General features: G+C 41.5%; 1 protein-coding gene and 1 non-coding gene across 3 annotated transcripts; both read left to right on the top strand.

The window, feature by feature from the left end:
- Nucleotides 1-1120: 1120 nt before the first annotated feature.
- On the top strand, nt 1121-13633 carry ABT1 (activator of basal transcription 1). 2 transcript variants are annotated; one of them, XR_001494899.3, is made up of 4 exons: nt 1121-1380; nt 2046-2251; nt 2407-2893; nt 13459-13633. XR_001494899.3 is itself a non-coding variant. In NM_001076152.2 (3 exon segments), coding segments are annotated over 3 exon segments (828 nt in total). In that variant the 5' UTR covers nt 1136-1139; the 3' UTR covers nt 2788-4088.
- TRNAN-GUU (transfer RNA asparagine (anticodon GUU)) lies at nt 7541-7614 on the top strand. The gene has a single exon. It is a non-coding gene; the product is annotated as a tRNA-Asn (tRNA).
- Nucleotides 13634-15222: the final 1589 nt, after the last annotated feature.

Below are 15222 nucleotides of genomic sequence, written 5' to 3'. Positions count from 1 at the left end.
ACAAAGAAACTTAGGTTCTGGGTACCCAGCTAGTGAAGAATCTAAATAGAGTTTAGGCTTGAGGTAGTAAATTAAAGAAGTAAGGTTTGTTTATATAACCTTAACCTAGAATATCTTTGGTGCTAATGGTGTCTTTCCACCAAATGCATGGAAATACCTTTCACAAGAGAGATTTCTTGCTTTTAGGGAGACAGAAGAGTAGTATCAGATTCTTCAGTAACTTTAATTCAACATAATCAGTATGCCACTGAGGCACATTTTGGGTACCCTGGACCCCAACACTGTGAAAACAAAGTCCCAGGGAGAATAAAGCTCCCTGTCCTAGCGGTGGCTTAAATCAAGGCTAAGTATACATTTGCCAATAGATGTTTGAAACAGAAGTATAAATACAAATCATGCATTAACACAAATGTAAAACAGGCGCCAAATTTTAAAATAAAAGAAATTGTGGCAAGTTAAAACTTTTAGATGATTTATGCACAAAATCAAATTTTAAATTAATATTTTAAAGTAAAAAAGATTTTAACTAAATGAAAAGGTCACAAGTGAAATTTTCAAACATTAAGTCTGACTAAATTTCTAAAACTTTTATTTGCAAAGGTAAATTACATTCTCAAAACTTAAATTTTAAAAACTCAAATCTCTAAATTAAATTTGGAAAATTAGTTAACACTCAAACTTAATTAATTAAAAAACTGAAATTTCAGTAAACTTCAGAAGTTGAGCCATCCCCCAACTGGAGTCTCACCCGAGTCCTTTGGGTAAAATGCTACTTTGACCGCTAGAATACAAAGAAACCTCCCTTCACTTCCAAAATAGTTCTCCAAAATTTCCGAAGAGCATGCCTCATCCCCCTCCTTTTGCATTTCACCACGGAATTCTCTAGGATAAATTATGCTGGAGGGTCTACCTCGCCTTTGTCTCTTCAGCTCGGGAGTCAAAGGCTCTCACACTTTGTATCTCGCGGCTGACCCTGCCTACTTCCGCCCTCTCCGCTAGTTCCTGCACTTTCCGGCACAGTCCTTTCTTTTCGTTTGACGTCACTCGAGCCGGCCCCGCCCACCAAACGCAGGCTGTCGTACACGAGTGCGTCAGAGGCGCGGCGCTTTACGGCTGCCCTGTCTTACGTATCGGCAAGCATGGAGGTAGAGGGTTTGGAGCTGGACACCGCGGAGCTGGGACCTCTGGAAGGGAGTCACCAGAAACTAGAGGCAGAGGAGGAACAGGAGGAATCTGAAGACGCGGCTGGTGGCAGCAAGAAACGGGTAGTGCCGGGCATTGTGTACCTGGGCCACATCCCGCCCCGCTTTAGGCCTTTACACGTACGGAACCTTCTCAGCGCCTACGGGGAGGTCGGGCGTGTTTTTTTCCAGGCTGAGGGTAAGTGCTCAGGCCTTGATGGTGAGGGAAGAGGGGTGGTACTCGCTGGCACTGAATACACAGTGCGTGTTTTGTTGCCTCAGCCGTGCTTGGAGGCGCTGACGGAGCCGGGTACCTGCGTCTGTTTTCTTTGGTAAGTAGGTGACGCGCACGTTTTAGAAGGCTGAAATGCAGAATGTGGGTAGCTTTGTATACCTAGCTGAGCCTAAATTTTTCGCTAATTTTTGGATTCTAATCTCGGCTCCGCCCACCCTACTTTCTTGAGGCGAATTTACCAGTTTGTTAAATGAGTACGGCCTGAATTAAAATCTCAGTGATTTTTCCACAAAACTGAACATACCTCTTTGTCATGTCGAGGCCCAGGTCAAGAGACAGTATATGATAGGCCGCGCCCAACTCCCATTCAGTCACTAATTGGGGTTGGGGGCCTGTGCAGGTTTTAAATAGAACGATTAGGGCAGACGTAATGATAAAAGAATTAACATTTGAGGAAAAGGTTGAGTTTAGATGAGGGGTAAAGTGTGGACTATACAGTTAGCCACTTATGGGCAAAGACAAGGTGGGATCCTGGCCTGCGGGGAGGTCTGGAGAATTGGTGAGTGGGAGGTGCTGTTGAGTGGATGCTGTATGGGCCTCTTTGACCACTGCTTTGTCTTGGACTCCAGACGGGTTCGTGAAGCGCAAGAAGAAGGCAGCAGCTGCCTCCGCCGCCGGAGGGAAAAAGCGGTCCAAGTACAGCAAGGACTACACGGAGGGCTGGGTGGAGTTCCGGGACAAGCGAGTAGCCAAGCGTGTGGCGGTCAGTCTTCACAACACGCCCATGGGCTCCCGCAGGCGCAGCCCCTTCCGTTATGATCTGTGGAACCTCAAGGTGAGGGGATTGGCTTGTCTGCCGCACCACTCACCCTCTCGCCTTCGCGGCCACAGCCCACGCACCCTTATCATCTTTATGGCGCCCATCCCTTCCATCAACTCCCCATCTGTGATCTGCCTTACTCAGATCTTTTCTTGTTTTCCTGTCCACAGTACCTGCACCGTTTTACCTGGTCCCACCTCAGCGAGCATCTTGCTTTTGAGCGCCAGGTGCGCAGGCAGCGTCTGAGGGCTGAGGTTGCCCAGGCCAAGCGTGAGACTGACTTCTATCTTCGAAGTGTGGAGCGCGGACAGCGTTTTCTTGCGGCTGATGGGGACTCTACCCGCCCGAATGGTTCCTGGGCCTTTGCCCAGCGTCCTACTGAGCAGGAGATGAGGGCCCGGAAGGCAGCTCGGCCAGGGGGGCGTGAACGAGCTCGCCTGGCTAACGCTCAGGACCAGGCCCGCTCCAACCGAGGGCTTCTTGCCAAGATCTTTGGAGCCCCTACACCCTCAGAAAGCAGGGGGAACTCCTCACCGGCCAGGAACTCTTGAGGGTCAGAGAGGCCCCTTCCACCTCCTAGCCCAGCCCAGCGTCCTGTCTACCTTATAATGACTACCCAGGCGGACATTCTGTTGTGTTTCTCAAACCAGGAGTCTGGTGAGTTCCTCAGAAGTTTTGTAGGCCTCTCCTCTTCCTCCTTCCAGCTCCTGTACATGCCTGGCTGAGGCACTTAGTTCTTACCAGCATGATTATGCTAGTCTGCTCATGTCTGTTTTACCTTGTTCAGTTCTTGGCTTCCTGCCTTCTGCCCACTGGGACCCTTGAAAAGTCCTACTTTCTGGCCCCAGGAACAGCCTTTACCTTGAATTAGAGTGATAATGGCTAGTCCAGACAGCTGTTTACCAACCACATTATTGGGCAGCAGCAACATCCTTTTTGTTTAGAAAAGATTAATAGGGACAGGGGTTAATGGGCTAGAGTGGCTTGGGAGCCACCTTCAAAATATATTTATAGAATAGAAAAAGATATGTAAATACATATTTTTAAACATACCTTTGTAGTTTATGGCGTGGGGGGGTGGAGATGGTCATTGGATAAGTTCCAACTTGTGTGTTGGACAGAATTCACCCACCTTCACTCCATCTTCTGGACACAGGATACCTCCCTCCGTTTTAACCTGGATAGTTTTCCATCTAATCAGTTTCTTAGGCCATGTTGTTAACACTTATCTAATTCAACATTTACCTATCTAATCAGTTTCTTAGGCCTTGTTGTTAACACTTATTTAATTCAACGTTTACTAAGTCACTATATGAGGACACATGGCCCTTGGTGTAAGTCTTATAGACTGCTAAAAAAGACAGATGTTTAAGAAATAAATGTATAGAAGTACTGTAGGCATCATGCCAGATGTATATAAGAGGTAGAGTGAGGCCATGGGAAGGCCTGATTGATTCTATCTGGGAAAGTCAGCAACATCCTGAGAAGTGAACCAAAGTCTGAAAGAGCCTGATAAACTCCTATAATTGCAAACAAAACTCCATGGATGACGTGTTGGGTTCAGACTGTTGTGAAGGTGGGCAAAGCCTAGGAGGTAGTTATGCACACATAATGTCCTTCTGGTGCATTTATACATTTTGTCTATGCTTAGACAAGGGAAGGTTCACAAACAACATGCAAAGCAGCTCTGGAGGTGATAGAATGCATGTAAGCCACTGATGGGAAATGAAAACTGAGATGTCAACAAAAAACTGAAAAATATCTATACACAGCCTCATAATAGACTAAAATTCTGGCTATTTAAACTTACAGGAAGTGTTAGAGCAATAATAGTAAAGTCATTTGAGTTTTGTTTGTGCCATTTATTTTCTTAGGTTCTTTTTGTTCTTTCTGCTTAACTGTCATCAATGTAATTATCATTGTGTTCTTTGGGTCAAGTGGATTCACCTACTTTGGCTCAAAATAACCAAATTTTATTAAGATCTCAACTTGATAAGTGCAGTTTATTTGGGAGGAAAGAAATGAATTATGATCTGTTAGGTGTAACATTTTTCACAGTCCTCAAAACTCAGCACACAAACACATCTGTGCTCATTTCATTTGGGTTTATTCCATGTGGACTCTTCATGATGTCTTCCATGTGAACCAGGAAGATCCAGTTTCAGAATCTGACAAGCTGTTATATTCATTTATTCAAAGTTCTGAGTATCTGTTGTCACTTCTCCTACATAGAGAATACGAAGATGAAGAAACTTAAGTTACTAACAGTAAAACACACGTAGGGCTTAATTTTTTGAATGAATGAACTTGTGTTTCCAGATTGATGTTATATATAAGGATATTCAAAGTCAGCATTTCAGTCTCAAGTTTAAACAGTTCTGCATGTAGAGCTCAAACCTATGGGTGGGTAAGTCACAAGTGGAGTGAAAAATGAAAATTAGAATGGGTGGAAGGAAATCGATTTCCCAGGAACTATAATTGTGATTCCCTCACTTCTAAGCCCTTTGAAAGGAAAATACCTTTTTTATACTTCCAGTTTTGTCCCCATTTGAACAATGCTTAAGTTTTTTATATGAGTTAACTTGTTTAATACACAAGCATACAAAATCATATCATCTCCACATTTCCATCATTAAAATTAGGCTTATATGTGACACAAGTTGCTCCTTAATGTTTTTTATTACCAGCATCTTCCCCAGTTGCTTTGCCTATGTGTATATGGTAAATGTTTATTGCATGAACATCATGTAACATATAGTGAAGAGTTACTGCAAATATGAATGGATTAATCTAATACCAAGTGTTGCAAACTGGGTGATACAGCACTCAACCATCCCCTATATGATTAGACTGTTAGACTAAGTTAGGAACCTATTGTTGCAATGAATTCTTTGAATCAACTTAGTTACACACCATCCAAGAAGGTAGGACCCTGCATTTGCAGAAAATGATAAATTGGTAAGATGAGGAATGGGATTCTGCTAAAGAGAGTAGGAGGGCTCTTGATAGGTGTGTCCAGGCATATGAAATTCCTGAAAATGTCCAAAAATCACAAAGCACTCTTCCTCAGTTTACTTTTACATTGTTCTTCTTATCTCTGGAAGTAGTCTTGTAACAATACTATAGAGTTGAAAGGGGAAAAACCCTTTGTCTAAGCCTCAGGAATGTGCCGTTTCCCTAAGAGTTAATGTTTCAGTGGATTGCTTGTGGTCCCTGACTTAAAATGGTTCAGTGTTTAATTTTTTATCTTCAGTGCAAAGGTGGTGCACATTCAGTAGAAACTACTTCCAATTTTGAATTTTGATCTTTTCCATGGCTAGTGCCATTGATAAGTGGTGTGATACTCTCCTGGAGCTGGGCAGCCATTCAATCATAAGGGTAAATGATTACTTTTCACTCTCAGTACAGTATTCAATAAATAATATGAGATAATCAACACAGTTATGAAATAGGCTTTAGGTTAGATTTTGCCCAACTAATGAAAGTGTTCTGAGCACATTTAGGGTAGAGTTGGTAAATCATCTGCCTGCAATGCAGGAGACCCGGCTTTGATTCCTGGGTCAGGAAGATCCCCTGGAAAAGGAAATGGCAACTCACTCCAGTATTCTTGCCTGGAGAATCCCATGGACAGAGGAGCCTAGTCTGATAGATTTGGCAACTACACCACCACCACCAGGCTACATTACGCTGTTCAGTAGGTTAGGTATATTAAATGCATTTTGGAATTACAGATGCTTTCAACTTAGATGGGTTTATTTGATGTGACCCTATCCTCAGCAGAGGAAGATTCTGTGTTAATTAGATTTCCCAACCTTTAAGAGGGAGTCCCACCTCCAACTCCCAGCAGAAGTGGTAATTTTCTTCCTTTTTGGTAAATGTGTCCACCATTCTCACACCCACACAAAGCTGCTGCTGCTGCTGCTGCTAAGTCACTTCAGTCGTGTCCAACTCTGTGTGGTTCCATAGATGGCAGCCCACCAGGCTCCTCTGTCCCTAGGATTCTCCAGGCAAGAATACTGGAGTGGGTTGCCATTTCCTTCACCACACACAAAGCGATTTGAGTAATAAACTCAGCCAGGGGGAATGAAATGGAAAATAATCGGTTAAAGAGTTTGCTTTTCTAGGCTCTAATTTTTTTTTTAATATGTTAAAATGCGGAATACCTGTGAGACTTGAACTAAGCTTCCGTGAACAGCAATGTAAAGTGTTTTGGCTTTCCCTTTCCTCAGCCTCCCCTCTCAGGCGTGAAATCACTCAGGAGGATGCAGAAGAACTTACAAAGGAGCCTGGCGCAGGCACAAACACCAGTTGTGTCTCAGGATACTGCAGGATATGGGAGGGAGTGGTTGGAATTACCCTAGAAACCACAGGGGAAGGGTAAAAGGGGAGGGAAGGACAAGAAAATGTGTTTGAGAAGCACATCTGGTGTACAAGGGCTTCAGTGCGTGAGGGCTTCAATGGGTGGCAGCTTCCAGGGCGAAGACCAGGCAGTGACCCAGGACTGGTCTCAAGGGACCTGAGAATAACTGGGACTCTTGTCAGTTCCTGCCCACTCATCCCACCCGTGAGCTACTGTGTGTGATTGAGTTAAGGGTCTATATTTTAAATATATTTTTATATATTTATATAATATATACTATATATATAAAGAGAAAATAAACAACCTAATGAAAAATGCCGTGCACTTTTAGGTACATTTTATTGATACTATTGCACCCATTTGAACATTCAGGACAGAAATTCATAATAAAGCACTAGTTAATATGAAATAATAAGACAATGGAGACCAGAGTTACGGCTTTCACTTAACTAAATGTGAAAGTGCCCAAACTACTCACCTAAAGGAAGCCCTCGCCTGAATTCTTTTCAAGGAACAACTTGGTAGGCTTGGCTTTGGTGATGGTCATTTGTTTACCCTCAACTTTTCCAACTTTCTATTGGAAAACTTAACAACAGATTTTCTTCTAAATTATTTACCCATCTTTGTTGCTCTTACTCGTGTCTTTCCCATTTAATTTATCTTCGTGTCTACGGAATCCTTCGAGGGGTTTTCCGTCAATTGAATTATTAGCGAAAACTCTCTCACTGAAATGAGAATAAGTTCTGTCTGGATGTCTTTCCTTAGAATAAGCTCATGTTTGGGTAAACAACAGTTACGCATCCCAGCCCACTTAATTGACACTCCACTTTTTCTCTACTAGGGATAATATCTGTATTATTACCCAGCAAAAGATGCATTTCTAAAATGTTATATACAGTTTAAACAAAAAATAACATCCTTGGAAAAGAAACTCTATAGTGTCTGGCTCTGTGGCGCAATCAGTTAGCACCTTTGGCTGTTAACCAAAAGGTTGGTGGTTCAAGCCCACCCAGGGCCGGCTTTGACGGATGTGATTTGTTCAGGTCAGGTCAGTCGCTCAGTTGTGTCCGACTCTTTGCGACCCCATGAATCGCAAAATGCCAGGCCTCCCTGTCCATCACCAACTCCTGGAGTTCATTCAGACTCAAGTCCATCGAGTCAGTGATGCCATCCAGCCATCTCATCCTCTGTCGTCCCCTTCTCCTTTTGCCCCCAATCCCTCCCAGCATCAGAGTCTTTTCCAGTGAGTCAACTCTTCGCATGAGGTGGCCAAAGTACTGGAGTTTCCGCTTTAGCATCATTCCTTCCAAAGAAATCCCAGGGCTGATCTCCTTCAGAATGGACTGGTTGGATGTCCTTGCAGTCCAAGGGACTCTCAAGAGTCTTTTCCAACACCACAGTTCAAAAGCATCAATTCTTCGGTGCTCAGCTTCCTTCATAGTCCAACTCTCACATCCATACATGACCACAGGAAAAACCATAGCCTTGACCGGATAGACCTTTGTTGGCAAAGTAATGCCTCTGCTTTTGAATATGCTATCTAGGTTGGTCATAACTTTCCTTCCAAGGAGTAAGCGTCTTTTAATTTCATGGCTGCAATCACCATCTGCAGTGATTTTGGAGCCCAGAAAAATAAAGTCTGACACTGTTTCCCCATCTATTTCCCATGAAGTGATGGGACCGGGTGCCATGATCTTCATTTTCTGAATGTTGAGCTTTAAGCCAAGTTTTTCACTCTCCACTTTCAATTTCATCAAGAGGCTTTTGAGTTCCTCTTCACTTTCTGCCATAAGGGTGGTGTCATCTGCATATCTGAGGTTCTTGATATTTCTCCCGGCAATCTTGATTGCAGCTTGTGTTTCTTCCAGTCCAGCATTTCTCATGATGTACTCTGCGTATAAGTTAAATAAGCAGGGTAACAATATACAGCCTTGACGTACTCCTTTTCCTATTTGGAACCAGTCTGTTGTTCCATGTCCAGTTCTAACTGTTGCTTCCTGACCTGCATACAAATTTCTCAAGAGGCAGATCGGGTGGTCTGGTATTCCCATCTCTTTCAGAATTTTCCACAGTTTGTTGTGATCCACACAGTCAAAGGCTTTGACATAGTCAATAAAGCAGAAATAGATGTTTTTTGGAACTCTCTTGCTTTTTCCATGATCCAGCGGATGTTGGCAATTTGATCTCTGGTTCCTCTGCCTTTTCTAAAACCAGCTTGAACATCAGGAAGTTCACGGTTCACATATTGCTGAAGTCTGGCTTGGAGAATTTTGAGCATTACTTTACTAGCGTGTGAGATGAGTGCAATTGTGCGGTAGTTTGAGCGTTCTTTGACATGCCTTTCTTTGGGATTGGAATGAAAACTGACCTTTTCCAGTCCTGTGGCCACTGCTGAGTTTTCCAAATTTGCTGGCATATTGAGTGCAGCACTTTCACAGCATCATCTTTCAGGATTTGGAATAGCTCCACTGGAATTCCATCACCTCCACTAGCTTTGTTCGTAGTGATGCTTTCTAAGGCCCACTTAACTTCACATTCCAGGATGTCTGGCTCTAGGTCAGTGATCACACCATCATGATTATCTGGGTCGTGAAGATCTTTTTTGTACAGTTCTTCTGTGTATTCATGCCATCTCTTCATAATATCTTCTGCTTCTGTTAGGTCCATACCATTTCTGTCCTTTATTGAGCCCATCTTTGCATGAAATGTTCCTTTGGTATCTCTGATTTTCTTGAAGAGATCTCTAGTCTTTCCCATTCTGTTGTTTTCCTCTATTTCTTTGCATTGATCGCTGAAGAAGGCTTTCTTATCTCTTCTTTCTATTCTTTGGAGCTCTGCATTCAGATGTTTCTATCTTTCCTTTTCTCCTTTGCCTTTCACCTCTCTTCTTTTCACAGGTATTTGTAAGGCCTCCCCGGACAGCCATTTTGCTTTTTTGCATTTCTTTTCTATGGGGATGGTCTTGATCCCTGTCTCCTGTCATGAACCTCATTCCACAGTTCATCAGGCACTCTTATCTATCAGATCTAGGTCCTTAAATCTATTTCTCACTTCCACTGTATAATCATAAGGGATTTGATTTAGGTCATACCTGAATGGTCTAGTGGTTTTCCCTACTTTCTTCAATTTCAGTCTGAATTTGGCAATAAGGAGTTGATGGTCTGAGCTACAGTTAGCTCCTGGTCTTGTTTTTGCTGACTGTATAGAGCTTCTCCATCTTTGGCTGCAAAGAATATAATCAATCTGATTTCGGTGTTGATCATCTGATGATGTCCATGTATAGAGTCTTCTCTTGTGTTGTTGGAAGAGGGTGTTTGTTCTGACCAGTGCATTTTCTTGGCAAAACTCTATTAGTCTTTGCCCTGCTTCATTCTGTATTCTAAGGCCAAATTTGCCAGTTACCCCAGGTGTTTCTTGACTTCCTACTTTTGCATTCCAGTCCCCTATAATGAAAAGGACATCTTTTGGGGGTGTTAGTTCTAAAAGGTCTTGTAGGTCTTCATAGAACCGTTCAACTTCAGCTTCTTCAGTGTTACTGGTTGGGGCATAGACTTGGATTACTGTGGTATTGAATGATTTGCCTTGGAAACGAACAGAGATCGTTCTGTGGTTTTTGAGATTGCATCCAAGTACTGCATTTCAGACTCTTGTTGACCATGATGGCTACTCCATTTCTTCTGAGGGATTCCTGCCTGCAGTAGTAGATATAATGGTCATCTGAGTTAAATTCACCCATTCCAGTCCATTTCAGTTTGCTGATTCCTAGAATGTCGACATTCACTCTTGCCATCTCTTGTTTGACCACTTCCAATTTGCCTTGATTCATGGACCTGACATTCCAGGTTCCTATGCAATATTGCTCTTTACAGCATCGGACCTTGCTTCTATCACCAGTCACATCCACAGCTAGGTATTCTTTTTGCTCTGGCTCCATCCCTTCATTCTTTCTGGAGTTATTTCTCCACTGATCTCCAGTAGCATATTGGGCACCTACTGACCTGGGGAGTTCCTCTTTCAGTATCCTATCATTTTGCCTTTTCATACTGTTCATGGGGTTCTCAAGGCAAGAATACTGAAGTGCTTTGCCATTCCCTTGTGATCTGTTAGGAACTTTGTCCATGGGTTTATTTACTTTCTGATTCTGATTCCCTATCAGGTTCTGAAAATCTTTACTTATTAAGTGAAAATCTTACCAAATGTTTCCTAGAGTTGTCTTTGGAAAAGTTTCACTGAATAACAGGGATAGAGTGAAGGTGTCTCAGGAAATCAGTAAGTTAAAAGTGTCTGCTGGTGCGTGAGAGACCAATCTGAAGAGACAAATATTTTCATGCCCCTCTGCTGTATACAGGGACCGGTGTATGACTTATGGGGACCTCAGTGAGGGAATCTGAGACACGGAGAGAGACGGAAGAACACAGTACAAATCAGTACAAGTGACAGACATGGAGAGAGAGGGAGGCAGAGAAACAGATGAAAACTATATTGAAATCAAGATCACATGTGACTTTAGAAGAGGATCCACAGGCGCCTTTTCTAAAGGAGGCACTTCAGAAAGGCCTACGGTGACAGAGATCTTCTGAAGTATGAGATCACCAAGGAAGGATGAAGTTTAACTTGGATTGGCCGAGAAATCCAGAGCCCAAAGTTGCCCTGTGAGAACCTGAAGAATCCTAGGATCAGAAGCAAATTATCTTCAAAGGATGATTCCTGATCCAGATCTTCTTTGAAAAAGGTTCCTGACTGGCAGACTTTCTGAGTCTTCAGGAAGCTTCAGGAGTTTTTAATACAGCTTAAATTGATAAAGTACATGGTCCATCATCTTTAGAAATAGAGCCCAATAGAAATGCCATGAAGATGTTCTCAATTTAGGAGCATCTCTCCCACCTGAAAGCAGAGCTGGCTTAAGCATAGCTCTACTATTTCACAACCAGAGTGCTAAACATTCTCAAGAATCACAGGGACATTTCGTGGTCCAAAGACTTCCATTTGCTACCCCTTCTTTGGAAAACATACACTGACAAAAGTTTGTTCCCTCAGGTGATTTCCTGGACCCAACACATTCTCCCTTTATGATGACGAGTTATTCTCCCTTGACCACTGGATTTCTGCATGTATTTGAAAACTTTGAAAATATAAGTAATTCATCCTTAGGGTTAGTTGAACCTTAAAATAAAAAATTCATTCCAAAGGTCTGGAAACAGCCAGGAATCTTTGTTCCCTTACATAAAGTAATTCTCAATTACTTCACTTAGTTAAGTGGTTATAAATTTAGATCAAATGGAAGCTTGATTGAATTTTAAATCTTAGTGTTTTGGCATGTCTAAATATTAATCCCATGTTACATTATGTCCATTACATCCCCATAGAGATAGTATAAATGTAGAATTTATTGTTAACTAGTCTTCTATAATGGAGAAGGCAATGGCACCTTACTCCAGGACTCTTGCCTGGAAAATCCCATGGACGAAGGAGCCTGGTGGGCTGCAGTCCATGGCGTTGCTAAGAGTCGGACATGACTGAGCGACTTCTCTTTCACTTTTCACTTTGCTGCATTGGAGAAGGAAATGACAACCCACTCCAGTGTTCTTGCCTGGAGAATCCCAGGGATGGGGGAGCCTGGTGGGCTGCTGTCCATGGGGTCGCACAGAGTCGGACACGACTGAAGTGACTTGGCAGCAGCAGCAGTCTTCTATAAAGAAACTTTAAGTGGGAGTCTGATATGAACAGTCCAGTTCATTGGAGAAATTTAGAAGTGCAAGGGTCATGTTTCTAGGTCATAAATATTATTTACTATAATTCATCGACAGATGTGAGAGTAGCTTGATGTTCACCTAATATATTTTAGTTGGTTTTAAAAGTTATTATCAAAAATAGCATGATAAATTAGGGTGTAGAAGAAACTCTGAGAATCATGGTTTAAAGGGATAAGCAGAAAATCTCTAAGTTCTCAGTAACTGAGACAGGTCTAGATACTCAGATTTGGATCTGAAGCCCAAGGGAATAAAAGAATAGGTAGAAGACATGCGAAATAATTCTATTGAATTTACTTTACAGAAAATATGTAAAGACATAAAGTTACCCATGTAATAAAGTTTGGAAATAAGATTTAAAAATCTTTTCAGTAGGGTAATCTAGAATAGGAAAACTCATATAAGCACGTGAGCTTAGCATAAAAATATATGATATGAATCTCATAGGTCCCAATTGTGTGTTGCACTTTGGGGATGCTTGGGCTGTGATTCTGCAAAACACATTTCCCCTTTGCTGGCTGGTTTTCTGTTAGATTCTGTCACTAGAGGGACTATTCTCTGGTACATTCTGTATTCTAGGGCGACAGCTCTCCACTCTGCATTGACAAAACATTTGTTCCATTTTCCAGATTTTATGAAACACCTGTAGATCCAGGTTTATTGTATCCTCAGAGATCAGACATCACCTGGGGGATGGTGGAGGATGAGGAAATGGATCAGAAATTGAGGGCAATCACAGGTCATGGTGGTGGATTTCTGGTTAAATTGACACACACTGTTCTTGCTAAAACTGGAATTCTCAAGCGAGTGCACAGACGGGCCTAGGAGAAGGTTCAGGAGGGTGACCAAAGTTTTTTCAAGCAGAGAAAACTTGGCACATCAGGACTCATGGGGCATCCAGCTACTTTCCCAACAGCTTGCTAGAGGTTTGTCAAGTTTACTAACAACTTTTTATTTTGTTCATTTTCCCTATTTTGCTATTATATTTTAATTATTTTTCACTCTCTTAGTGTTACTCTTTCCTTTCTTCTACTGTTTTGGTTTGAATTTTTTCTTTTTTCTATCTGATTAATGTGGAAACGGATCCCTGACTTTTAAATTTCTCATTTCAGGACATCCCTGATGGTCCAGTGGCTAACACTCAGTCTCCCACTGCAGCGGACCTGGGTTTGATCTCTGGTCAGGGAACTAGAACCCACATGCCACAAATAAGAGTTTGCATGCTGTGACTAAGAACTGGCACAGCCAAATAAATTTAAAAAATAAATAAATAAATTTCTCTTCAGAGCTCTGTGTTTTCCTTCATACAATTTTGTATGTGTATTTTCTTTTGTGGATTTTATTATGTTATCCTTCTATTATCTTATAGTTTAAATATTTTCATTCTCACTTGACTTATTCCTTGACCCATGGGTTATTTTTTATTTCCAAATATCTGTAAATTTTTGGTATGTTTGTTGTTGATTTCTAATTTGGTATTTTGTGAAATTTCAATTTTAAATTTACAGATACTCATTTGATGGCTCAGGACATGGTCTACTTTGGTGACTATTTTATTTGCATTTGACAAGAATGTATTTCAAAGAGCCATTCTTGGTGCTTTGTTAATTATCTCCCACTGTATGTTTATTTTCTTGTGCATCCCTTTTTGTTTTGCTTGTGCTTCCTTTGAGTTTGAGTTCCTATTCTTTTGCTCAGTTTTTTTGAGATGGAAGATTAGTCTACATATTTTCAGGCATTCTTATGTTCTGAAGTGCATTCACATCTATAAAATTTCCTTTTTCTTTTACACCATCCACAAATTTTAATATGATGTGCCTATATAATTGAGTAAAAATATTTATTTTTTATTGTGGTTTCTGTTTTGACACGTGTTATTTAGGAGTATGTTCCATAATTTCCAAGCAGGTATAGATTATCTGATAACCTTTTTATTATTGATTTCTAGTATAATGCACTGTAACCAATAGCAAAGTGAATGCTTCTGGTCCTTTGAAGCGAGGCTTCAATTATGACCCAACATACTGTCCATTTTAGTATATTTTCAGTGTAACCTCTTTTAAAAAAAAATCAGCATGTTGTACATTACCTCCTCAGGACTTACTTTATTTTTGACCATCTTTACCTATGTCAGCAAATTTAGAAAACTTAGCAGTGGCCACAGGACTGAAAAAGGTCAGTTTTCATTCCAGTCCCAAAGAAGGGCAATGCCAAAGAATATTCAAACTACTGCACAATTGTGCTCATTTCACATGCTAGTAAGGTTATGCTCAAAATCCTTCAAGCTAGATTTCAGCAGTATGTGAACCGAGAACATGCAGATGTACAAGCTGGATTTAGCAAAGGTAGAGTAACCAGAGATCAAATTGCCAACATTCACTGGGTCATAGAGAAAGCAAAGGAATTCCAGGAAAACATCTGCTTCATTGATCACACTAAAATAAAACCTTTCTTTGTGTGGATCACAGCAAATGGTGAAAAATTCTTCAAGAGATGGGAATGCCAGATCACCTTACCTGCTTCCTGAGAAACCTGAGTGCAGGTCAAGAAGCATAGAAACAGATGTGGAACAATGGACTGGTTCAAAATTAGGCAAGGAGTAAATCAATGCTGTGTATTGTCACTCTGCTTATTTAACTTATATGCAGAGTACATCGTGCGAAATGCTGGGCTGGATGAATCACAGGCTGGAAGATTGCCGGGAGATTGCCGGGAGAAATCAATAATCTCGGATATGAAGATGACACCACCCTAATGGTAAAAAGTGAAGAGGAACTAAAGAGCATCTTGATGAAGGTGAAAGAGGAGAATGAAAAAGTTGGTTTGAAACTCAACATTCAAGAAACTCAGATTATGGCATCTGGTCCTGTCACCTC

The sequence above is a fragment of the Bos taurus genome, chromosome 23 (genome assembly GCF_002263795.3).
Source record: "Bos taurus isolate L1 Dominette 01449 registration number 42190680 breed Hereford chromosome 23, ARS-UCD2.0, whole genome shotgun sequence".
Taxonomy (NCBI): Eukaryota; Metazoa; Chordata; class Mammalia; order Artiodactyla; family Bovidae; genus Bos; species Bos taurus.
The sequence above is the reverse complement of the archived record's forward strand: the minus strand, read 5'-3'. Positions and strand labels throughout refer to the sequence as shown.